At 39.3% G+C, this 25,624-nt stretch overlaps 1 protein-coding gene across 7 annotated transcripts; it reads right to left on the minus strand.

Moving 5' to 3' along the window:
- Positions 1 to 24,009, minus strand: LOC136679226 (centriolin-like). Of its 7 annotated transcripts, none has more exons than XM_066657632.1 (43): positions 23,872 to 24,009; positions 23,660 to 23,779; positions 23,089 to 23,292; positions 22,685 to 22,812; positions 22,415 to 22,545; positions 22,185 to 22,326; positions 21,839 to 22,025; positions 21,554 to 21,747; positions 20,176 to 20,295; positions 19,888 to 20,062; positions 19,035 to 19,147; positions 18,702 to 18,896; positions 15,320 to 15,473; positions 14,752 to 14,975; positions 14,262 to 14,435; positions 13,990 to 14,124; positions 13,720 to 13,865; positions 12,479 to 12,686; positions 11,771 to 11,926; positions 11,461 to 11,640; positions 11,253 to 11,360; positions 10,990 to 11,131; positions 10,742 to 10,884; positions 10,478 to 10,658; positions 9,639 to 9,928; positions 9,285 to 9,439; positions 8,437 to 8,599; positions 8,133 to 8,263; positions 7,893 to 8,033; positions 7,673 to 7,799; positions 7,146 to 7,310; positions 4,836 to 4,998; positions 4,613 to 4,728; positions 4,046 to 4,158; positions 3,748 to 3,905; positions 3,589 to 3,662; positions 3,310 to 3,498; positions 2,908 to 3,133; positions 2,280 to 2,467; positions 1,933 to 2,115; positions 1,792 to 1,854; positions 1,483 to 1,662; positions 1 to 848 (listed from the first exon to the last, which is right to left on the minus strand). In XM_066657632.1, exons 3-43 carry the CDS (start codon positions 23,246 to 23,248, stop codon positions 732 to 734), a joined length of 6,438 nt encoding a protein of 2,145 aa, XP_066513729.1. In that variant the 5' UTR covers positions 23,249 to 23,292; positions 23,660 to 23,779; positions 23,872 to 24,009; the 3' UTR covers positions 1 to 731. The 7 variants fall into 7 exon arrangements, with proteins under 7 accessions (XP_066513729.1, XP_066513731.1, XP_066513730.1 ...); XM_066657634.1 differs by having other exon boundaries at positions 2,409 to 2,467; positions 14,262 to 14,438; XM_066657633.1 differs by having other exon boundaries at positions 2,328 to 2,467; positions 14,262 to 14,438.
- Positions 24,010 to 25,624: the final 1,615 nt, after the last annotated feature.

The following is a 25,624-nucleotide window of genomic DNA, read 5'->3' on the forward strand; positions in this document are numbered from 1 at the left end:
ACAGACAAGGGAAGAATACAGACAGTGATCCAAGACAAAGTTTGAACCCTGGAGCTGTGACAACAACATTACCTGGTGTTTTTACAGTTTGTATAGGGAAAAGAAAAACTTGAAAAATAAAATATAGAAAATGGCACACATTTTATTGCACACATTCTTGCAATTCAAAGTTTCATATGAAAATTTAAGTGCTATAATAAATACTAAATCGCATTAGCCATAAATGTTTTTACATGTATGTACAAAATTAACAGTGTTACGATGAAAAGCACAGTTTCTTTTGAAGCACAAAAATTATGCTGGTGCTCATTTTGTTCAATCATTGGTCCGCTAAAGGTGCGTGAGTGAGGGAGTTACATACTTTGCAAAATTTCTCAACTTAAAAAAAAAAATAAAATAAACAATCATCAAGTAGATCTGGAACACCTGCCATGATAATATTCTGAATGCACAGATTATGGAAAATGAAAAGGAAATAAAAAATTTCAGGCACAAATATTTGTTATTGTTGCTAAAAATGTGTTTTGTAATGTTAGAAAAATCTAATTTCTCACAAACAACATTTACAGTAAAAAAAACTATGCCTCTGTTTGTGGACTCGAGGTAGCAGAAAACAAATGTTAAAAAATATTTTTTACATTATACCAATTCTATTCTTCATTTAAGTACATAGGCTCAACTTGTTTTCGCTCAAGCCGAAAGACAGTACTTCAAAGACTTCACATATGGCTTTAGTGCACGTGGTTCTGGAGACATGCTGGGTCTTTCTCCGGGACAGAGGGGTCCAGTCTAATAGGACTAAAAGAATGCTCCCTTTTCCTCTGGTGCTTCCAGCTCTCAATACCAGACTGAAAAAAAGCAAAAGTAATCAGTGAAGCTTTTATACATTTTTACTCCACATTGTCATCCAGTCCACATGTGCTGAACACACATAATTAGCTCTGTGTAAGAAAGCATAATAGATTATTTCCTTTTTTCTGTTGTCTTTTTTTGCTATTATTTGGAGAACTGAAACACCACCACTGAAGCTTTAAGTCATTGGTGGGGAACTCTGCTTCTGGAGGGATTGTACATTTTGTTTCATGATTTGAAATGAAATGAAAATGAAATGTGTTTTCCGCATTAAACCCATCAGCGAACACACACACACACACTAATGCACTAGAGGCTGTAAACACACATCCCCGGCGCCCGGGGAGCAGTTGTGCGTTCAGTGCCTTTCCAAAGACTGAGGGAATCAAACCAACAACCTTCCAGTCCTAAGCCCTCTTCTCTGACCATTAGGCCATGGCTGCCCATTTTCTTGCTCATAACAAACCTAATTGAGATTGAACTCACTGGTTAATTGCTAGATATATTTGGGGAGCTAGAGAAGGTATATTAGCTAGTGTATGTCATATTCTGTTCCCTACATCTGGTGTATGCAGGTAATCCCCACACAAAACATATCTAAGTAAGAAGGATTCAACAGTGCTTACTTACAGAGCTGTATTTAGTGTGGATTTGAGAGTCACTCAGGTAGGGGGAATCATGGTTGGATATGCCCAGTAACTGGTCCAGCTTTTCTACTCGTCTGCGCAGGCCCTGAATGCTGCCCTCTGTCTGCTGTCTGCGCAAACTCAGCACCTCATTCTGTGAGAACATAGTCCGGCGAAGCTGGGCCTGGAGCCAGGAAGAGCCCAAGAAACAAACACTTGACTGCCTTTGCAACATGTTATAACAAAGTAAAAGCAATGATTATATAAACCGAAGCAAGTGACTAAATTACACTTTCAAATGGTCTTCAGATACCTTCAAATGATCTTCATGTTGTCTCAGTCTCTCTCTTAGCGCTTCTCCTCTCCACAGCTCGTCCTGTAGACAGAAAGATGTGTGTTTACTAAGTGAATTAGTAACAGCAAATATTAAATCAATATAAAATCCAACCCATACTTTGGTGGTGTATGTGGTGTTCTTCACAGTCAGCAGATCTGAGAGATGGCTCTCTTTATAGCTATCTGTGCCTGACGATGCCATGGGTTGTAATGCCAACTCATTCATGCTGCTGTCCAAATCTACTCTGACTTGCACAGTGTCTTTAATTTCTTGCAAGAGCGAGTCTCCCTCTCCCTGGCTCTGAGGACGCATAACCAAAAATACAAAATGTTTTCAGTATGAATCACACATAAATGCTATTAGAGGTTTTCAATTCACAATAACAACTTGCACATCATCAGTAGGGCTAGGGAACAAATTTCATGGTCTGTTTAATGGCCAAGATATAAAAAAAACATTTGCACTTTTTCATTATCAGCGAGACTGAGATTCTTCACAGAAACAAGCCATGCCTCAGTGTTCCTCCTTTCTACGGCCAGAGTGTCTTTGAGATGCCGGAGCTCTGAGTGGCATGCCTCCAACTCTTCTCTCACCTTCCTCACCTCCTCAGTTCTGGCCCTTAGTCTGACCTCCCTCTTAGCCAGCTCCTCCTCTGCACACACACACAATGTCATATACACACACATTTAGATTATTATTCAGTAACTACAAGGGGTGTGTTCAATCAGAAAAATTATAATTCAATTTAGGATACAATGGCAGCACGGTGGCGCAGCAGGTAGTGTCGCAGTCACACAGCTCCAGGGACCTGGAGGTTGTGAGTTCGATTCCCGCTCCGGGTGACTACAAGCTAACATAGGAGTCATGAGTTAACAATAATTATGAGATTCTTTTTAAAAATAGTGGGTTTTACTCTTGAAATTCCTAACCATTACCATACATAACATCCATACAACTAATAAGCTGGGCCATTGGTTATTAGAGTGACAAAGTGAACCATCAGCTTTTAGAGCAAAGGGATTGTAACTGGCACTGATATAATGTACTTCATTACAATTGGACCATAATAAAAAAACTGCCCTCTAAACTGACCCAGTTGTTCTACTCGCTCCTGCAGCAGAGCACTGTGTTGCTGGTCTGCCTGTAAAAAGTGTCTCTTCTCCTCCAGATCTTCCACAGCAACTGTGATCTCCTCCATCTTCTCCACACGCTGGGCCAGTGCTTCCTCTATTGCCTGCAACTGAGACTGCACCTTCTGCTGCTGCTGTTTCTGCAGCTTCTGTAACTCAGAACTCTGCTGCTGCTGGGCCTTCGTGTGCTAGAAATAAAGTGAGAAGAACAAAATGAAAGCAAATTAAGAGTACTGATGGTGCTCTTTCATTAGCGTAACAATAGCTTTTTAAACACTAAATATATAAGTAAATATTAAAAAACTAACTGCAGACATGAGTGTGCATTCATTTACAATGACATAGCACAAAAAAACCACCTCACCTCTTCCTGTTGTTTGAACTGGGCTTCCTTTTGGGACACAGCCACTTCAAGTTCCTTGAGGTGTAGCTCAAGTTTGTCCGCTCTCTGCTGTCTCCTTTGAATTTTCTCCGTTCTGCTTTTCAGCTCAGCTTTCAGCTCTTGATTCTGCTTTGCCAGGTCATCCCGCTCTTGCTGAACATCTTCTACTTCCTGTGAAGAGGACGTCAAAGCCAAATCAATAAAATAAAATAACACATGTTCAACCAAATAATTTAAGTTCTGATCAAACACATAGTGCACCTTTCTGATCTCCTTTAGCTTTAGCTCTGAGTGTGCAACCTGGTCCTTTAGCTTATTCAAACCCTCAGACCTCTCTGGAGGGAACAAAATGAATAAATCACACACACAAACTCAACACACAGAATATAAATCAATATGTAATACTTTGCTAGTTTCTACCCTCTAGCTCCCTCTCTGTTGTGACAGTAGCTCTGCTGATCTCCTCGTGGAGGCTTTGAGCATGTCTGTATTCCTGCTTCAGCTTGGCCAACTGTGTCCTCAGTTCCAGGACTTCTGTCTCTGCTGCCTGTGCCCCTTCCTCTGCAGCCTCTAAACATCTGTCAGTTTATATTTGAAAGGTTTTAAAATCATTTTAGGTAACCCTCATAGCATTAAGCTATTGTTATTATTACTAGGAAAATGTAACAATATTTAACACAGGATTAGTCAGGATAGGTTCAAAATGGAAAGTTTGTACCTTTGAGCATGTGTTCGGCGTGCCTCAAGGTTACTGCACTGCTCCTGCAGCCTCCTCTGCCTCTCTTGCTGCTCATGCACCTTCTGTTCCACTGTCTTCATCTCCATTTTTGCCTAATGTAGGATGTTTGTTTAGAATTTGGTCTCAATATAACATGATATCCAGTCTCTTTATAATATTTTTTAAAAGAATCAAGCAGGATGTTCTCTCTGCGATTCTAGCGGGCCTAGGCTTTTATTATTTACAGACATTTAATACCTGCTTACAATAAATATATATATTTATTAGTTTAGGATACATTAGGCAGCAAGTGAACGGTTATTCAATGCTACTACAATAAAAAAGGCAATGTACTGTGTGTTCTGTCAAATTTCTATCACAGTCATCATGAACATTTTCAGCAATTTGTGATTCAATAGCTCTTCTGTAAGATTGGTCATTTGTATATTTTTGAGTAAGCTTAATTATTTCAAGGAAAGCAAACTAAGGATCAAAATTCCCAAATGTACACGGCCCTGCCTGGAAGAAATTCTCTGTTGCTGCCCTGTAATCCCTTGTATTTCTCACCTGTAGCAGAGTTTCCTGGCTCTTCTCCAGCTGATCCACTTTCTGCTTGTGCTGGACCTTCAAATCTTCTAACTCAACACTCTTCATGTGAATCATTTCTAACACATCCTTCAGCTCTACACATAAAACAGAGATGCTAGTTCATTATGAGGACATCATAAGGTTTTACAATAATGTGTACATGATTACTTTAAAATATGTAGCAGCAGTGCTGTGACTCCACCTGATTTGTGCTTGTTGATGATTGAGCGCAGGTTCTGCGCACTCTCTTGCTCTTGCTGCTCCTCCTCCGTTTTTAATTGAGCCAACCTACTCTTCCTTTCTGACAACTGAAATTCAAGCTCACCTTTCTGCACAGCCAGAGCCTGCACATCTCCACGCAGGGTCTGCATATACACACACAAGTTTTATCCTTTTTCAAAGCACATCAGAGCAGACATTGGGGGAAAAAATGACACACATATATACACACACACGGGCCATTTTACATGCTGCCTGTTTTAACAGCTGATTCTTGTAGCTCAGCTGCTGCTAATAATGGCATTTTGGCAAATGGACCACTGAAAATATTTTTGGTAGGTGGGGCCAGGAATCAACAGCCAGGCAGACTAAATTATCCATAAATAAACCAATTAACTTTAAAAAAAAAAAAAAAAAAAAAAAAAAAAAAAGAGAGAAAGGTTGCTATTGCTGCAACTGCAATACAGATAAATGTTATTGTACTCTGTTTTCATGAAAAATAATGGGTAGGATAAAACACATTGCTTGTAGCCTCCTTATATTCTTCACCAATCAAAGATGGGTAGGGTTTGGTGCAATATAGCCTTTTCAGTGTTAAACCAAACAATAAAATGCCACCAAAATTGACACAGACTTGGCTCAGCACACCTCATCTGTACTACAATATGTACAAGGCCTACAATATAGCCAGATCTGAGCTGAAGAGGGGCATCAAAAAGGCCAAACACCACTACAAGGGGAAGATAGAAGAACACTTCTCCAAGTCATCACAGATTACAGGTCTACCAACCCTTCCCCCACTTCCTCTGATGTCTCCTTCCTCAATGAGCTTAACAATTTCTATGCTCGTTTTGAGAGAGGGAACCCAACAACTGCAACCAACGCAGATGTGTCTCCAGACCACCAACCACTGACTATTTTTCCCACCGATGTGAGCAGCGCTGAGCAGTATCAAAATCCATAAGGCTGCGGGTCCTGATGGCATACCTGGACGTCTTCTCAGAGCGTGTCCTGGAGAGCTAGCAGACTTCTGTTCAGCGTTCAACACTGTCATGCCCTCAAAACTTATCACAAAACTCACAGACGTAGGCATAAGTTCCCTCATGTGCAACTAGTCACTGATAAGACTAAGGAGCATATCATGGACATCAGAAGAAATGCTGATCCACATCCACCTATTCACATCAAGGGGACGGCAGCGGAGCATGTGAACAGCTACAAATTCCTAGATGCCTACATCTCAGAGGATCTCACCTGGACGACCGGCTGCTCCAAGCTGATCAAGAAAGCTCACCAGGGCCTCTTTTTTCTGAGGACACTGAGGAAGAACCACCTGTCCTCAGACATGTTGGTGAACTTTTATTGCTGCACTATTGAGAGCATCTTAACCAACTGCATCACAGTGTGGTACGGGTGCTGCTCTGCCTCAGACCAGAAGGCACTGCAGAGGGCGGTGAAAGCCACCCAACGCATCATTGGAGCACCACTTCCTGCCATAGAGGACATCTATATAAGAATCTATACATATAAGAAGCAGTGTCTGAAAAGGACTGGGAAAATCATCAAAGATTCCAGTCACCCAGCATACAGACACTTCACCCTCTTGCCCTCTGGGAGGCACTACAGGAGCCTTCGGACCAAGACCAACAGGTACCGGAACAACTTCTTTCCCACAGCTGTCACACTCCTGAACTCTGTATCCCGATACCCGAACAATAATGACGAACTGTATCCTACCACACACTAATTACACATGGACTTAAACACCACTTACCGGCTCTCTCACCTGTTGTATATATTGCCCACTATTGTACATACAGTATAAATAACATACATTGTTCATAAGTACACACTTATATATATTATATATTATACTTTGTTTATACACCTTCACATTCATATTTATAACCTCTTCATAGTCTGCATATTCATAACATGTACATACTTATATTTATTCAAACCATACCCAAACAATTTACTGTACATTTGTAATTTACATATTTATATTTTTATTTTTTACTACTAAGCACTTCTGGATGGATGCAAACTGCATTTCGTTGCTTTGTACTTGTGACATGTGCAATGAAAATAAAGTTGAATTCTATTCTATTCTCATTTTAATGAGATAATGTAGTTCAGTCCTTCGTAAAATCCACTTTGTGTTAAGAGGGTTTGACAGAAACATTATTTTGCCCAGTGCTACCTAATACCTTTTGATTTTCATTCACCATATATTTTCATGTATATACTTATAAATATACTTTTAAAATGAAACAAATCTTTGAATGCAAACCTTAACTTGTTCCTGCAGGCTGTTTGCATCCTGTTCTCCCTCTCTGAGCACCCCTACCAGGCTCTTCCGGTGCTTCTCAACACTTTCTCGCATAAGAGACTCCTCCTTGTGCCATTGCTCCAGCTTCATGCCAAGCAGAGACAGCTCTTCCTGTTGCAGGTGTACCTGCAAAAACGCAGGAGTCATGGAATTGGAAATACTTACTGCTTAAGTAATTTACTTTTTGTTATAACCTACTATAAGTTTTAGTTCAATGGGTTAGTGTGCATAATGTCAGCTTAAAGACTTCTATGGAATGCTGTTTGGTGTCTACAGGTCTTTGACAATTTTAGCCATTGTAAAAGAATTAATTTGAAAACGGATGACTACTGTTAAGCAATGTTAGAATTTCAGAAAACTACTTCAGCCCCCTATAGGATCAAATGAACAAGCATTATGGAAAAGTTATAGTTGTTGTAAACTAGTTGGATTTACTTTTTTTTTTAATTAGACACAGCTTGTCAGATTTTTTTTCACTGCAATGTTACCTCAGTTTTGACTTGTTCCAGTTCTTTTTTCCGCAGATTTAAAAGGACCTCTGCATCTCTGCAGCTCTTCAGGAGTTGGGCTTCCAGGCTCTGTCTCTCTCTCAATTCATCTTGCTGTGCATCTAATCTGGACACCAAGCAGACAATAACCATGTTATGCAAGTCAAGAAGGGACACTTACTCACAGAAGTGGTCATATCATAAAAGAAGAGACACTTACTTAATCCTTGCTCTCTCCAGATTTCTTCTGATGTCTTGGAACTCTGCATCTCGAGATGCAATCACTCTTTCTACATCTTGCAATGTCTTCTCCTGATCTTGCTTTTGTTTTTGGAGGTCCTTAACTTCTTCCTGGAGGTCCCTGTGCCAGAGTTGGAATGAATATCTAGAGCTAAAATGTACTGTACTAAGTTAAGACCACATTTTGTGCAATCATGTCACTAAGACTGAGCAGTGGTACCTGAGCTGCTGTTTTGTGTGCACAAGTTGTCTGGCGTTGTTCTGAGTCTGTACTTCAATCTCCTCCAACTCATGCTCTGTTGCCTGTAATCGCCTTTTAGCATCACTACAACTTTGCAGTGTGTCTTTGGTCTATAGCAAAATGTGCAAATCCAGAGGAAACATACACATTATAAATGTACATACTTTATTAATGTGAAGAACTGTGCCAAACACCACCCATGTTTTTTGCAATAAATAAATGCAGTACTAAATATACAAAATATACACATTTGTATAGAAAGTAAATGTATATTATGTGGAACCTTAGCTTTTATATCCTTCAGGTCAGACTCTGCCTCCAGCAGCAAGCGCTCAGTTTCACGTAGCTCAGTCTTGCGTTTAGCTAGAGTCTTCTCCAAACAGTCCACTTCCCCGACGACATACTGTTCCTCCTCTGCACGACTTACTGAACTCTCCAAAAGCTTCCTATGGAATCAAGCAGTCAATCGTAATCAAAACTAACATGTATACCTTAGATGGGCTCAACCAATAGATGTGCTGTTTTTATTTGCAAAAAAGCCTGCAGCTTACTTCTGGAAATAAGTCTGATTTAAATCACAAATTTAAAAAATGACATTGGATACATTCTTCAAACTGTTCAGCCTTACATACTTAATTCTCAAATATGTGTCAGAAATTGGAAATATCTTGGTGTCAAGATTATAACAAGTTTGTGTGTAGTGATTAAAACAAGCCTAGCACTCAAAAGATTGTATCCTTTTCGTTAAACTGTCATTTTTAGGGTCTAGTGTTATTCCATCCTCACATTTTAAAGCAGCAGCTCATTTAGGGAGGGTAAATGAGTGCACACATGTTAGTACATCTCCCTTGAGATGAGTTGAAGTAAAACTTTAAATAATCCACAATAAATAAATAATAATAATAATAATAATAATAATAAAGTATTTTGATTAATTTGTTTTGACTAGGTTTTGCAGCCCTAGCCAAGATGTAAGTACAGTTTAAAAATAAACCACTCACTGAAGTGTCAAAAACCACAAGTGAGCATCTCTAACCTGTGATTTGGGCAGATGTAAGCAGATATAGAGGGGAGGCTGAGAGCAGAGTGTTCAGAGTGTTGAATAACATGCGAGAAGGTGAGTTTACTAACTTGTGACGCTGCAGTCGATTCATGGTACGCCGCAGCTCTTTAAGCTCCAGTTCTACATCTGATCTCTGTTCCTCCAGCCTACGCAGCTCCTGCTCACCAGCTCTGTCAGATCTCTGCTTTTTAAAAGAATGCTCCATTTCTCTGAGAGAGCGCTCCTGAAAAAGATGGCATTATATGTAAATAAAATGCAAAATATATGTATGATACAATTTAACTACATGAACTGTGATATTAGAATAGAGCAAGTTGTAGTTTAACACAGCATGGGAAAATGTATAGAATGTGAAACAGCACATGATAACACAGTAGATCTTTATCAGTATCCCATATCTAAATTATCAACATGTGACTCACCAAATCCTGATGGCCAGGTATGTTGCAGTGTAGTGTCCCATTAGGGAAAAGAGGGATTTGTAATCCTCTGGGAGGAGGGCCATAAACGAGCTTCGCTCCATCAGGAGGAGGGCCATAGAAAACTGCACCAGGAATGACCGTCAGGCCCGGTAGAGGGGGAGCGTATATGACTGTGCCTTGAGGGAGATGGGTGCCATTAGGAGGCACAGTATAAATGACTGAGCCTGGTGGTGGAGTAAAACGAGTTCTTCTAATATCATCTTCACTTTCACCATCACTGACTGAAGGATCTACAGGAATGGGAAACAGGGGGTTAGAACAAAATTACATTTATAGTGCAACTCAATTTGTTCATCTTAATGTGGAACATTTACAAAAGCTATAAATGCATTTCAGCAATGAGTTATTACACATGGTTAACTTTTAGTACAGAATGTTGAAAAGGCTACATGTCACTACAAAATCCAATCGTTATCATCTGTCAAACTTGCATTGGCTTATGTTGGTGCTTAAGTCAGTCTAAGTATGATGATATTATATTAGAAAGCATCCCAGAAAGATTTTTACACAACTTAACAAAAACAAATTGATGTAACCTGATCTAAGTTTTATAATATTTTGATAAGACAACACATTGCCAAAATAAGGTTAGATAAGTGTGTTGTAGCTTAAGTGTGATTATGAACATTGCCCTACACAGGGCTCTTAGTGACGGTAACATAGTGATGGGGGAAAAAGAAAACAGATAATACTGACTAAAACTCATGAGTTACATCAAAGGATGCTGGGACGTTCCTAATATTTAGCCTAAGACTCGCGTTTACAGTGTTACATGTTACCTCTTCCTTCCTGAGTGTGTGTGTCATGGGGACAAGGAGAGTAGACCCAGTATCCAGCATTTGAAGGAGGTTTTGTCTCCTTACGCCACCTGCCTCTAGAATGCCTGCCCTTGTCAGGTGATGGGAGGTGCTGGGAACCCAACCCAGAATCATAAGTGCCCTGAGAGCCCAAGCTGGGTGGCTAGAGGAACAAATTAAAAGATTTATCAGTTTAAAATCACTGATAGTAAACTCCCAAAACACCCAAATTCTGTAAGTGCTTACATTTTGATTTGGTGGCACGTAGTACCATTGGCCTTCATTGCGTGGAGCATTCACAAAACCAGACAAATAATTGTTCTGCTGGAGCAGCGTATCTCTGAGTGCTTCTATCTCCTCAAGAATATCCTGTAAATGTCCACTGTTGTCTACACAGACAAGTGACAGAATTAACAAAACAGATAACTGTTTCATGTGGAATGAACTATGGGATAAAATAGAATATTTGATATTCTATTAACCGAAATAGTTACCTTCTTTGCTTTGGGCTAACTGATCTTTGAGCCTTTTGGTCTGGACCTTTTGTCTTTTCAAAGCTTGGTTTAGTCTGGCTAACTCTTGTTGGGAAATGCTGGAATGAGTGACACTAGCGCCATCCGTATCCATTATATGAGCCTACAACACAACACATAGATATGGATGCAGATTAATTTGGTAATGTCCATGGGGACTGAAGAAATTCAGAATGAAGTTATTCAAATAGTATTGGGGGGGGGGTTCTCAGTGAATAGTTTACCCTGTCTTTAAGTAGCTTCTGCAGAACCTGGATTTCATTCTCTGCCCTAGTTAGATCTTGCATGGCTTGAGCAGCTTGTATCTTTGATTCTTTAAGTTCCTCCGCGTCCTCCAAACAAAACAAACAGTATTATCTCTGAACATCTGAGCTTGTCAGATGCCAACAGGACTGCAAAATTATTTGAATTGTTTTTGTTTGTTGCCTGTACCTCTGCTCTTTCCTGGCTGATTTGTTGCACAGTGCTGTGAAGTGAGCGGAGCTGATCCTTGGCAGCATTTAGTTGCTGGGCTGCCATTCGATCTGCAGCACTGAAGGATCTTCTGAGCGCCTGTAACTCCAGATCCAGAGACTGCAGATGTTCTTGAGTGTGAGCCTCCTCAGCTTTCATCTACTCACACAAATACATATAATATCTTGGAGATAACACATATGATTGAGGGCATTTTTGAGAATGTATATCCATCACATATGAAAGTATCCACAGAAAACAAAAACTGTACTTTTTAGTTTGCTCCTACCTGTTTGTCTTGCTCTTCGAGCTCCATGAGAAGATGGTCTCTCTCACTCTCAGTCTCCTGCAGACGCTGCAGCATCAGGTACTGCTGTTCCTGCACCTCCTGAAGTTCTTTCCTAACCTGGAGCAGCTCAGCCTCCTCCCCACACCTCTCTGCTGCCTGTTACAGGAATAGAAACTGCTTGTTGTATCACACTTACAAACTAGCTTGTAGGCTATATATTTGAAACATGTATCTTATTTGATCATCAATCATGTCTGACCAAATTTTTAAAAAGAATGGCTGAAAAACTGAACCAGGTTTATTAGAAGGGGAGGACAAAATTGTATAAAACTAGTGTTAGGGTTGCAGACTAATCAATTATTTGACTAGGACATCCAATTAGTTGTCAGAGTGGGGTGCTGTCGAATAGATGGAAGGAGAAAATTAAAAACTGTAGCAAGAATGCAAAGGGATCCAATTCTACAGTCAGCTCCACAATGTGTAAAGTTAAAGTGTAAAGTACAATAACAACATTTTCGCAAAGCACAGCCATCTCAAAAATAAACATATAGTGCTATCTACTAAGGAGCTAATTTTCAGAATAACTAGTTGACTAGTAAAAAAATTACTTAGTCGTGCAGCCCCTGAATATGTAACACTCTCAATGGCCAACAGTACATAAAATGACAACTGGTACAAAAAATACAAATAAACAAACAAACCACTCACCCTGGCCTGTTCAGCCTCTTCACATGCACTCTGGTATTTCTGCTGATATTTCCTGAGCTTGTCTCTGAGGGAGGCCACTTCATGTGCTAGTCGGTCCTGACTGCGTTGGGCCTCATCTCTGTCTCTGAGAGCAGCAGAAACTGTGCAATGCAGCTCCTCCTGCAATTCAGCGAAGCTTTCACCCAGCAGGTCCCCATCTTCACTTAACCTGTTAGGAGAAACAACAATCACAAGGAAAAAAAAATAAAAAAATCAGCTATTCGTGTCACTATCATATTCCTTCATACCGTCATATATATACAGATATATGTACAGATATATATATATACACACACACCATCATCCATCATATATATAAATATATAATGCCAGGGTTTTCCAATCTTAGAAAATACTTTTCTGCTTGAAGATGCAGACAGTGACACTTACGTTATACCTTTAGCCATTTATTTCATTTTTCAAGTTTTCTATGATTAAAAAAACAAATTTTAATGTAATAAACGCAACAAATCTCAGCATAGTAATTAAAACACATACAAGCTAAAAATGTTACAATAAATTTTAACTGAAATTCTGCCCTTTTTTTTTTTAACAAAAAACTGTAATCTGTAATCACTGGGTGCAAGGCAGGAACACACCCTGGAGGGGGCGCCAGTTCTTCACAGTGCGACACTCACAAATTTACACCTACAAACACTTGAGTTGCCAATCCACCTACCAATGTGTGTTTTTGGACTGTGGGAGGAAACCGGAGCACCCGGAGGAAACCCACACGGACACGGGGAGAGCACACCAAACTCCTCACAGACAGTCACCCGGAGCGGGACTTGAACCCACAACCTCCAGGTCCCTAGAGCTGTGTGACTGCGACACTACCTTCTGCGCCACCGTGCTGCCCACTAGTTCATTTAGTACACTATAAATAAATGTTATACTAATTTAGTCAACCTTAATGTCTGTGAAATCAGAGATATAAAGAACTGTATCTGATCCACTCATACCTGCTCTGTGGTGGTCCTGATCATTGAAGAACAGGGTGAAAGGGGGAAAATAAAGTATACAGAGCAACACATTGACTTAAGTCTGTAATTATGAAACTACAAAATGCTCCTGCATGATCAGGGGAACTCAAAGAATGTACACAGAGTGTCGAAACAAGGAGCTGGACATAATGTTATGGTTGATCAGTGTATACTCCTCTAGTTTAATCTACTGTAATGATTGTTGTAATGCAATCATACCTCAATTTTCCTGACCCTTTGGCTATGCTTCTTTTTAGCTCCTCCAAACGTTTGACCACTTGTTTAGGACATAACAACTCACTCCTGACTTGCTGAAGGTCGTTCTGCAGGCTATTAACTTTCTCCAGTAGTTTGCCTTTTTCCTCCTGCAGTAATATATTGACACATTAACAAAGTAAAGAGCCTACAGTGTAAACATATGTGATATTACATGCAATCATAAAATATAAATGTGCATTCTTTGGACTGATACATCTGTGTAGGTCACACCTGCAGTGCAGTGAACTGCTGCAGTAGCTCGTTGTTTTCCAACTCTCTCTCTGCAGCTAGTTGCAGCTGGGCCAGAGCATTCTCTTTAGCTTGCCTCTCCTTCTGTAGCTCTGCTTGCAGTGCAGAGTGCTCCAGCTACAAGTAATAACAAAGCTTAGGAAGAGGCATGCCACACTAGACTTTATAGCAAAACAGGCTTTCATGTTAAGATAATCAACAATGTATAAAGATATATAAAATCGAACATTGTTTTCAAGATACGATTATATTACCTGGATAAGCCGCCGCAGACGTCCCAACTCCTCCTTCAGCTGACCAGCCTCAATATGACTCTCCTGCAGCTGAGCTTCCAGTTTGTCTTTGTAAGTACTGACCTGGCTCTGGGTTTGTCTCAGCTCCACATTCTCATGCCTTAGAGCCTCCATCTCTTTTTGGTGCTGCAACAGCTCCTTTACAAACAAATAACAAATAAACCTTAGTTGAGCTATATCAAACATTACAGTGAAAATTATTCCTTTACAAATATTCACATAAAAACACTGACCAACTGTATGCAAAATAGAGTAGAATTAACCCAGTTTGGATGTTATGCTGACACTGCTCATTTTTTGTTGATACCAACTTATCCAGTCTCAAATATAATACTGTGCATTTTGGAAAAGTAGGAACATGTTATATTTTTTCATCCCCTCTAGGAGTTACTGGGCCAGAAATAAAAGTTGTTTGGCACTAAAAACACAAATGAAAATGTTGTTCTGTCACCTCTTTGGTTGTTTTACTGATCTGCACTGCTTCCTGCTGCAGTTGGCTAAGCAGTTTTTCTTTGTCTTGCAGACGATGGTGCAGTTTGTCGTTCTCCCTTTGCAGACGCAGGCAGTCAGACTGGGCTCGTCGAGCCTCGTTCTTCACACCATGCAAGTATTCCTGAAGTCCACCGATTATGCCCTCTAGCTCTTGCTTCAAGTCCTCGTTAGCTGCTATCTGACCTGAAAACAGTCAAAATGTAATTAAACACAACGAGTTTACCTCGTGTTTACCTACCTATATGTTGTCAATGCATTTACATAAACTCTCTGGAATTTATTATTTTCTTTCAGCATTTCTGGTTTTACTTTACTTACAGGATGATTCTGTAAGGTTACATTACCCCAATACACCTTTTAGGACAACATACACTATCCTATGCAAGTGTTTATAGCTGCCCTTGAGTAATATGCCTTTGTTTTATTTTTAATGCAAAAATATTACTTTGACTTCACAAGGTTTTTGCAATGAATTAATCTAACTGTTGACATTCAACAAAATTTTAGATGTTTTGCCAGCCTCTTACCCTCTGTGAGCTGCTGCTCCAAATCTTTTATTTCCTGTGCCTCCTTTGTAATGCGCGTAAGTATGTCATCAAGACGGCCCTCCAGCTCACGGTGTTTCCTGTTCATGATGGCCAGCAGCTGACTCTTACTGGCCACCTGACCTTTCACATGAGTCTGTGGGAAAAAAAACAAACAAACAAATACAATTTATTTAGGTACACTAGAAATGCTTTTGTAAAGCTATTTCAGTCACACTCACTGTCAACTCACACTCTGATTCTCTAAGGCAACAGGTGGTTAAACATAATTATGGAGAACATTATGTAGAAATATCAAACAAAAGCACATAGTTAACTGCTAAGTACATGAAAATGTAATGTGCATAAGAAGGGTCACTACATACTCTTTACAATTTACTTATCAGTGCAACAATGTATCTCCATAATTCTAACATCACAAGAAGGAAAAGGACCATTTCTATCAATCAGAAAATTGTAAAATGCTGAAAAGGATAGCAAACCTTTTCAAATGCTGTAAAATCAAAATTATGTTTTTGACATTGACAATATACTGCTTAAAATCACAATAAGCAAAATTTCCTTTAATTTCCAGACAGACCGGAAATGCAAAGTTCTAAACTGTACGGTTTATTCTGAGTTTGCACCATTCCACTTCTGCTACTTCCATCCTGTCAGACTCCCACTACAGGAACAAACACATTACTATGCTGCGTATTGGACAAATAAAGGGAGGTTTTGTCTTATTTTTTCATGCTTACCCCATGATGTTACACCTATAATGCGGCCCAATTTTCTATTTTTAAAAGACAAACACACTTACTGACAATCATATAGATTACAATGCCTAAAAGATTTCATTTGTAAATACAATTTATCGCCAAACTAAAATTTTCACATCATCTCTTTCACATCCAAGGAATAATGAGTACATATCAAACAGAAGGCCTGCTAAAAATTTACAATCCATACATCTAAATGTTAACTATATTATGACATAACACAACATAGCAAACAAATAGCACAGGAACAGATGTGTATTAAATGCAGATGTGAAAATCATGGGAAAATAATGTACGAAACAAACTATGCGCCCCTCCCTTGCTCTAGTGGAATACTTACAAAAACACCATGGTTTGGTTCCCATCACCATAAATCCCATTCTGCACATTAACTGACTCAGGGAAAGCTAAAAGGGAGATCCGCCCTGAACTCTAACATTTTCTGCCTCTGTTAGTTCCTCTTCTTCTCCACGTAAACTTTCAGCCATGAAGCTTTTGCCAGCAGGCTCTGGTCACAGTGCACACATGCCCCCTCCTTTGAACTTAACCCCTCCGCTACACACACAGAGCTATCCTCTGAGCTCTTCCCCCTCTCCTTCTAGCGCTCGCTTTGAATCAACACAGGAAACTCCCTTTCCCACCAATCACTGCCTGAGACTATAACAATATTCCTGCTAAGAGGGAGTGAGCAACTTCATTACACTCCACCCAAATTCCTCTGAGAAAGTGCCAGCCCATTTTCTTAAAGAGACATGCAAAGAGACAAGTTCACTTCACTGATAAAACACTTATTAGACACCTCTAACCATGTATTCCATGGGGATGGATTCTAACCATGTTGTTTTCCATGCATTAGCTTTGTTGTCAGTTTGGAACCAGGGCAACACTATGTATCTGCTTTTGTCAAGCTCGCATCCACATCTATTTGAACTCAACAGGACCCAAATAACCCTTTGTTTCAGTTTTCGGTATGTAAACACCTACAGCAGGAAATCACTTTATGCCCTAAAATGTTGTGCAATTAACAAATACAAATTTTCACTTTAAGCAGGTTTCAATATTTGTTTAGGCTGTTTGGTGTAAGTCTCAGAAAGACAAACAAACAAACAAACAAATAAATAAAACAGTGAGGTGAAGAACAAACTACGGTACGTTATCTTCAAAAAAGGTAATTCAGAGAATGAGGAAAATGTTTGTAATATTATTTTTCACATGTAAAGAGCAGCTTTTGTATTCAAACCGTATAGAAGACAAACATATTCAGTTTGGATATGTGAGCTGTTACACAACCTGATCAACCATAACGTTATGGCTCCACTGACCATACAGGGGCCCTCTGTAGTTCTACCATTACAGACTTTAGTCCATCACTTTAGACATTTCACCCTGTCCTTCAAAAGGTCAGGACCTCCATTGAGCAGAAAAAGACCTGACAGAGCAGTGCTGCTGGGTTTTTAAACCCCTCAGTGTCACTGCGGGACTAAGAATAATCCACCAAAAACATCCAACTAACTGCGCCCTATGTCCACTGAAGAAGGACTAGAGGAGAACCAACACAAATTGTGCAACAACAGATGAACAAACAATATAGGTGTATCTAATAGAAAGGACAGTGAGTGGATACAGCGGGCATTAATCATGAAACACAAGCAGAATAAATTTGCATGTAAATTGTTCATAAAACACTTTTTTTTTGTAAATGTCAATATTCATTAATGTGGCCGTAGTCTCAATATGTTCATAATTACAAACAAATATTACACCAATTCCAGCATGTTCAAAAGACCCTGAAGGTGTTATTTGACATGACTGCGTTTTAATTCAAATTAGTATTCATTTTAAAATGAATACATTAATTAAACAGTAATAACAATATAATAAGTACATTAAAAATAAAATTCTCCAAATATAAACTGTTATTCAGAGCACATTTCAGCAGCCTGTAGAGGACAATGTGTGCTAAATAATTGTGTTGATAATTGTCTGGTCAATCAGTTACTAAATTAATTTCACTAAAAGAGTTTGGGGTCTTTAATAGCCACCTGTACATGGCTGATCTTGCACTGCTGCTGGATTCAGCAGACAGAGCTGTGCAAACAGAACTTTAGAGATGATAGAGATTTATTAGCTGCCAGTGGTATCTCACTGTTGACTATAGAGGTCCATTCTTTTGTATTTATGCAACATTTTAGAGCAATAAAACTTTTCAGGAAAGTACATTTTTCTCATGTTTTTCTGAAGGTTTCATGAAGCAGTGTTTAAATACTCCAGAAGCATTGCTGTGTGTGATCCACTCATACCAGCACACACCACCATGAGTGCTGAGTATGATCCAACACAAAATCATACCAGCTCTATGGTGGTCCTGCGTGAGTCCATACCATTAAAGAAGAGAATGAAAAAAGCAAACAAAGTAGGCAGAGTGCACTATGTTCTGTAATTGTAGAACTACAAAGTGCTCCTGTATGGCCAGCGAATCTGAGAGCATGCACAGTGAGTGTAGAAACAAGAAGATGTTATGATCAGTGTTTTTGCTAATAACATAAATGTTAATGAGTAACAGTATTAATATCATGTAACATGGGGAGAGCACTGTTACTAACATGTCTCGGGTCTTCAGGTTCCAGGGTGTGCAGCAGGCTCTGGAGTCTCTCTAGCTCCCCCTGAGTCTGATCCTGCTCAGTGCTGTGCTTGTCCTGCTGTTTCTCAAGGGCTTCAGCCTCCTTTCGCAGCTCCCCCAGCCTTTGTACTTTTCCCCACAGCTGATGACTCAGGTGCTCCTTCTCTGCCTCTAACATCTGTAAAAAATTTCACAAGCAGTAGGTCTTGTACTTACAATGTCTGTCCCTATAGTCAGAAAATACAAGAAATATTCAGGAGTATTTTGTAATCGAATTAATAAAGGAAGAATTATAAACAATAAAAGATTATCTCACTCTTTTCTGTGAGGTTGCCTCTTCTAACTGGCGTAGCTCCTCACTGGCTCTCAGAAGCTTTTCCTCTGTGCTCTCTATATCTTTTTGCAGCTGCTGCAACCGCTCTTCAGCTGCTAACATACCAATAATTACTGATAAATAACCATGACCACTTAGCTTGTTTTGATTAGAATTGTTTACTCTGTTTGATTCTCTTACTAAGCACAACAAATAGATTTTACATGAGGTATTGTTAGTATACATTTGATATATTAATTCATTGATTGTCTGTAACCGCTTATACAGTTCAGGGTCAAGGTGGATCTGGAGCCTATCTGGAATCATTGGGCGCAAGGCAGGAATACACCCTGGAGGGGGCTGTTGGATAATGTTTATCACTTATTCATTTTCTGTAACTGCTTATCCAGTTCAGGGTTGCGGTGGGTCCAGAGCCTCCTGCAATCATTGGGCACAAGGCAGGAATATACCCTGGAGGGCGTGCCAGTACTTCACAGGGCAACACATACACTCACACATTCACATCTACGGACACATTTTGAGTCACCAATCCACCTACCAACGTGTGTTTTTGGACCGTGGGAAGAAACTGGAGCACCCGGAAGAAACGGGGGAAAACACCAAACTCCTCAAAGACAGTCACCCGGAGCGGGACTCAACCTCCCACCTGCGACACTACCTGCTGCGCCACCGTGCCGCATAATGTTTATCAATACTACTAAAATAAATATCACTGTCACTGTTTAACAACTATTTTTATACAGTACATACGATATTACCTAGAATTAATTAGTTTTACTTCCTTAGGAAGTTAAAACTGAGGTCATACTAAGGTCAAGTTACCAAGTGAGAGTACCTCTCTCCAGGGCATGCCTGGACGCATTCTCCATTGTGCTGTCTGTCTGTGACAAACCCTCTGTAGTCAAACGTTTGTCTCCCATTTCTATGCTGTCCAGTGCAAGTATTCTCCTTCTGTGACGAGCCTTTCCAATGTAGGGACTCTCACCTGGCAAAGTGTCCTCCTCCAATTCCTAAACACCACAAACAGCAAAGAGACACTACTTGAATTCATACAGATGTAAAGGCCAGATGTGTAAATGTTGGAACTCTTTGTTAATCTTTAGAAATTCTGGATGATGCTTACATGACTTGGATGAAATGAAAGTGGCTCAAACTTAGCATCAATCTTATGAAAGGCCAACTCCTGCTCCAGTTCATACTGCTTCTGGCAGGCCCGCGTCAGCTCAGTGGTTTTTTGCTTTAGCTGGAGAACACATTAAATACTTATTAGAGTCAATATTTCAGCTTAAAAGCTTCAATACAATTCCACTGCAAACAAGTTTTTCAAATTGTAATTCAGTGCGAGATGTAAGCATGAAGACAAATGTTGATGTACACAATGTATACATTATTATTTTCACATGCAGAATCTTTTGGAGCATGCTTATGATTATGGCAGTGCCATACCATTAACATCCCCCTTTAAGTAAGCACCTGGAAGCACAGGAGAAAATCAGGCATGTTTGAATTTACAATAACACTGGGTATGATCTAACAGTAACTGGACACTGAAAATACCTTGGAAAAAGAATCCAGCAGTGGTACAGGTAATGGAGGCTGAGAATAATGCAGCATGGAAGGGCAGAGTCAGATAAGAAGTCATGCAGGCACATGCAGAAATATTACAAAGCGCTATCTAAGAATGCACAAACTATAAGTAAAGTTGACAAAAAAAGCAAAATCTGATATATAGACAGAGGTAAATTAACTTCTAATCCCTCAACATCACATTTTCCATAGACAGCTAATGGAATTAATATATGAGGCAATAATTATGGTAAGATGATGGACAAAAATACTTTAAAAAATACACATTTTCTATAGGTTAACTGATACTACCTTTAAAATAGCTGAGAGCACAGAAGGGTGAGGAGGAAGAATAGAAGGGGACAGTGGCTAAAAGTCCAAAGGAAAGAAAGCAAAAGAGAAAGAATCAAGCAAGCTCTGGTTAGTTAAAGAAATACTATCATATTTTTCAAAATCATCTGTAATTGTCACATTTGAATTGTACAGATATCACTTAAAAAAAGCTTATATTAGAAGCCAATATACCTTTTTTGTTTGTGTTTCTATTATGTTTCAGTTATTGCCTTTAGTAACTATGGATATAAACCTGCTTTGGCATCTAGAAATAAAGTTGAAAAATATGAGTATTCCTTGAAGCACTGAGACTGCTCTCTCTTCAGAAGTAACAGAAGTCTGAAGCATATCCACGGGGTCCACAGTAACCTACAAACTACACATGTAAATGTGTCTTTACTTACAACACACAATACAGTGGAAAAAGCAAAATAACGGTCATGTCTTTGTACTCCTTTTTTGTTTAAACAATATTTTGTTTACTATGCAGTGTGTATACAGTCTCAACTATTTTTAAGCAAGAAACAAGCATTTTTGATTTACAGAGCAGCTACTAACATTGCCATCAGCCCCAGAGAAGATAAACAAAATTTACTTCCCACCAGTTCAGACTTGGTGTTTAGCTCCCTTTCAAGCTCATCCTGATGTTGCATTTGCTCCTCACTCTGCTGCCACAGGTTTTGCTGCAGCTCCTCCTGCTTCTCTAGCTCCTTCAGGGCTTCAGCTTTCTCCCTCTGAAGTTGCTCTATCTCTGCATCTCTCTTTTCCAGCTCTTGTTCCAGACGATCTATCTCTTCTGCAAACCAGAAAGCAAAGGATTAGGTCACCTAAACAAATATACACTTTTGAGGCTTACATGAAAGGTAATAAGAGCAGCGATCCTGTACCAGTGTGAAAGCGCTGATTGGCTTTTTCTCTCTCATGTTCACTGATTTGCACTCCATCAAGTTCCTCTAGTGATCTTAGATGGAAGATTAAGAAGAGGCGGTAGTGGGGTAGGTCATATACCGGGTTGTCTGCCACCATCAGTTCAGTTAAGTTTCTCAGAGGCTTCAGTTTAGACAGTTCATGAAGCTGGATTATAAACACGGAAAATGTGATTTATATGTAACCATACAACAAGAATTAAAGTCTTAACAACACACTACAGGCATTAAACAAATAAACAAAAAAAAAAGTCAAAGAACGTCCACCTCAAATTAAAGATACATTTTTGCAAATGACCAGACCAACCGAAAATATCTTGTTGTTCTGTAGGTTCAGTGTATGAAGGGATCTGAGCTTTTTAGATAACCACAGAGGGACATGTTCGATGCTGTTGTGGGCCAGATTCAGAATCTGCAGGCTTGCCATGTGCTCAAGGCCTTCAATTTTTCTACAGGATAGAAAATACGAACACAAGTTCATAAAATTTTCCTGACATGGTTTTATACTTACAATACAAAGTAATTATAACCACTTACTGTATCCTATTATAGGAAAGATGCAACTCTTGCAATTTATGAAGCGTCTCCATTTTCTCTATTCTTTCAATGCTGTTATAACTGAGGTTGAGAACCTGAAGATAGTCACATCTGTCCAAATTCTCAATGTACTAGAACAAATAAAAAGGATACATATGACAAAATACATTACTGAACAAGTACTTTGATAAACTGTCTGATAAACACTTATAGACATACATATATGTGTGTGTTTTACTCTGAAATATTGATATGTATGTAGTTAATTACCCTGAAGTGTTTATCTCCATGTTTGCTGGACAGGTTCAGGGATCGCACAAGGGCTAAATTATCCTGTTTAGTTAACTTCTTAATCAGATCTTCTGTAATGTATCGTGTACCCATGCCTTTCCTTTCATCTACAAATCAAAAGATGAACATTCTGTTATGAATGAGGACCAGTATATTTCCATTAAATATACAGTTCTGCTTAGGTACTAAATATCATTTTAAGCTCAAAAGGGTCACTGTGTGATGCATAAGAATTCTTCACTTTTAAGAGTTTAGGGTCTTCCATGTTGTGAGACATGAAAGGTCTGTTAATGTTCCGAAGAGTAAAAAGAAACTGGAAATAAATATGAGATGCAGTGAAAATAAAGATGCAGTGAAAATAAAGATGTAATGCAGTGACTTACCATCATCACTGAGGACTTCCTTAACTGCACCATCATTTCCTCTAGTCAAATCCAGATGACTGGCCGACTTAACACACGAGGACGTCAAACAACTTCTGTGGTCACCAAATGAAGGTGAGCCTGTTTTTAACAATCTTTTGTGGGCACTCTGTCTGTCCATAGTACATTTCTATAGGACTTGCTCAATAATTTCAAAATAAACAGCTGAAAAAGAGAAGTGGTGTAACAACACGGATATAACCCCCTTAGTCAAAAACAGTATTCTGTTGGTTTTAAGTCAACAGTCTAAGTGATAATAAGCAGCTATGGTATCACTATATATCCTACAAAAAAGTCTGCAATTAAACATATTAGGAAAAAGTAAATGATAATATCATAATAACGGCACTCTAATCATACGCTTTAGGTTGAAGCTAAGGTTAGTGGAATAAATTATCTGCAAGTCAGCTGTATGAGCTAGAAGACTTAGCTAATGCCAACAGGGCAGCTGTTATGTCGTTCCTCCCGAGAGGAGAATACCAGGGGCTCCAAGGTTTATAGCCTGATTGAAAGCGCAGTTCTATGTACTTACACATTTCCCCTCCGTGTCCCGAGATAACTGATCAGTCTAACTTTATTCATAGGAGTAAGGAGTATCTCTCTGGCGAAGCTCTGCTGGTTAGGTTAGCTCCCGATGCCGTTTCCATGGTAACTGAGACACAGAACACACGACCGTTTTAAACCTCGGCTTTCTGAATTAAGAAATATCACCGCCCTCATTCTCATAGAGTAATGGAAACACACCATACACGCAGTGGTGTTCAAATAGGGTTCATTTGGTCAGTGAGCCTCCTCGGCGTGTTCTTTATCAACAGTTTAATCGACAACTAAAACCACAACAGTCCATGGACATGCTTGTCACGTGACCCTGTCTATGGCGAGCCGAAAGGTCAATTCTCCTGTGCAATAGGTTTTCTTTAATGCAAAGCTAAGTTTAAAAATGTATTATGATAAAATGTATATTTGTGCACAGTGCCGATAAATAATAAGCTTTGTCGTTTTTTCTCTAAAACGGCTTAAAGGAGGATTCCAGCAGTGTTTCATTAATCAAGAATGGTATAAATAATATCATTCAGAATATCTTAATGTAAAATATATACTCGTGCCTAATCACACTCTTTGTGTTAAAGTAGCTGCTCTGATTTATAGTCCCCTCTTCAATCCCAGAAGTGACTCGCCCTTACCACAGTAAACTTGGCTTACCGTGAGCGATTCGGTTTTCTAACTCCGTAATGCAGTCACGGACATCGGCCAACACTGGTGCGTTATGCCGTTCCTGATTTGTGAATTCAGATTCTGTCATCCGCCTATATTACACACCAGCGTTTCATTTTCTAAAGCTTATAACTTCAAAAGTAGAGCATTTATAAGAATGAAAATTTTCAAAAATCAGCCTGATTAGTTTGAACCTGGTTTCAGGAGCAAGGCACCTAACCCCCGACCGTGCCGTGATTAGGGCTGCCCACTGCCCCGCATATAGTGCCTGAGGACAGGCGCAATTAACTTAGCGTTCATTGTTCTGAAGCAGCAGTGCGTGTTTTATCCGTGCTATGGGAGATGATGCCCAAGAAAGCTAAATCTGGTTTTCAGAAAAATAAAGAGAAGCAGGAAAGGGACAAAAAAAAGAAATATGGGAAAGCAACTGCTCGCTGCCGTTGTACGCTTAGCTGAACCTTTGTTTGCTACACATGGGAATTTCTTTTTTAATTCATCCGAGAACTTACATTTACGTTTCGGCATAGCTGCTCGAGCTGAGGGTGGGTACATGAGCTTTGCCTGACGTAAACAAGGACTGCTGACGTGCAGACTGACCAATTAAATGTTTACAGAGAAGGTTATCGACCAATAACGGTAGCTCTACACTCAGACCGTGCAATCAGAAGATTTAAGACTACTTCACCACTCCCCCTTCTCACTCAAGTGAACCAATCGGAGTAGGGGAGGGCGGGACTAGTTTGTGAACGAAACGCTTCTCGAAATTCTATGTAAGTTCTAGAAAAACAAAATCCCGGACGTTTGTGAAAGAACTCATCACAGTAGTGATGGGAATTTCGGCTCTTTTTGGGGAGCCGGCTCTTTCGGCTCCTAAATGGCTCTTTGTTTTACCACAATTTTCCACTGGTACAGAACAATATTACCTACATTTTACATGACTGTATGGACAAAACATTATTTTTCAATATTAAAAATAATAAATAGTATTGCAATGGCCATTTGTTTTTAATGCTGTCTTGTAATAACTCACTGATTGCACTCACACATTCAATTGTATAAATAACAGGATTTTTATTTAAACACCTTAATAAAAATCACTTGTAAACTCTGAAGTATAGCCAGTGGAACCCAAAAGGTAGGTATTACAAAATAGCTTATTAAATTAAAATGATCATCCATTTCTGGATAATAAAATAAACAAATACTCTGCAAAGTGCAAAACAGCAGCATTCAACTTTAGTGATTAAAAAAACCACAACTGTCAACAAACATTTAACTGATT

This window comes from Hoplias malabaricus, chromosome Y (genome assembly GCF_029633855.1).
Source record: "Hoplias malabaricus isolate fHopMal1 chromosome Y, fHopMal1.hap1, whole genome shotgun sequence".
Taxonomy (NCBI): domain Eukaryota; kingdom Metazoa; phylum Chordata; class Actinopteri; order Characiformes; family Erythrinidae; genus Hoplias; species Hoplias malabaricus.

What these genes read in the sequence shown, in the direction of transcription:
- LOC136679226 (XM_066657629.1), bottom strand. Translation starts at nt 23,248, where the DNA reads ATGGACAGACAGAGTGCCCACAAAAGATTGTTAAAAACAGGCTCACCT. An exon ending in TCAGTAAAACAACCAAAGAG is followed by an intron (nt 14,439 to 14,751) that starts GTGACAGAACAA and finishes TTGTTTGTAAAG; the next exon opens with GAGCTGTTGCAGCACCAAAA. An exon ending in TGAAGGATATAAAAGCTAAG is followed by an intron (nt 8,264 to 8,436) that starts GTTCCACATAAT and finishes ATTTTGCTATAG; the next exon opens with ACCAAAGACACACTGCAAAG.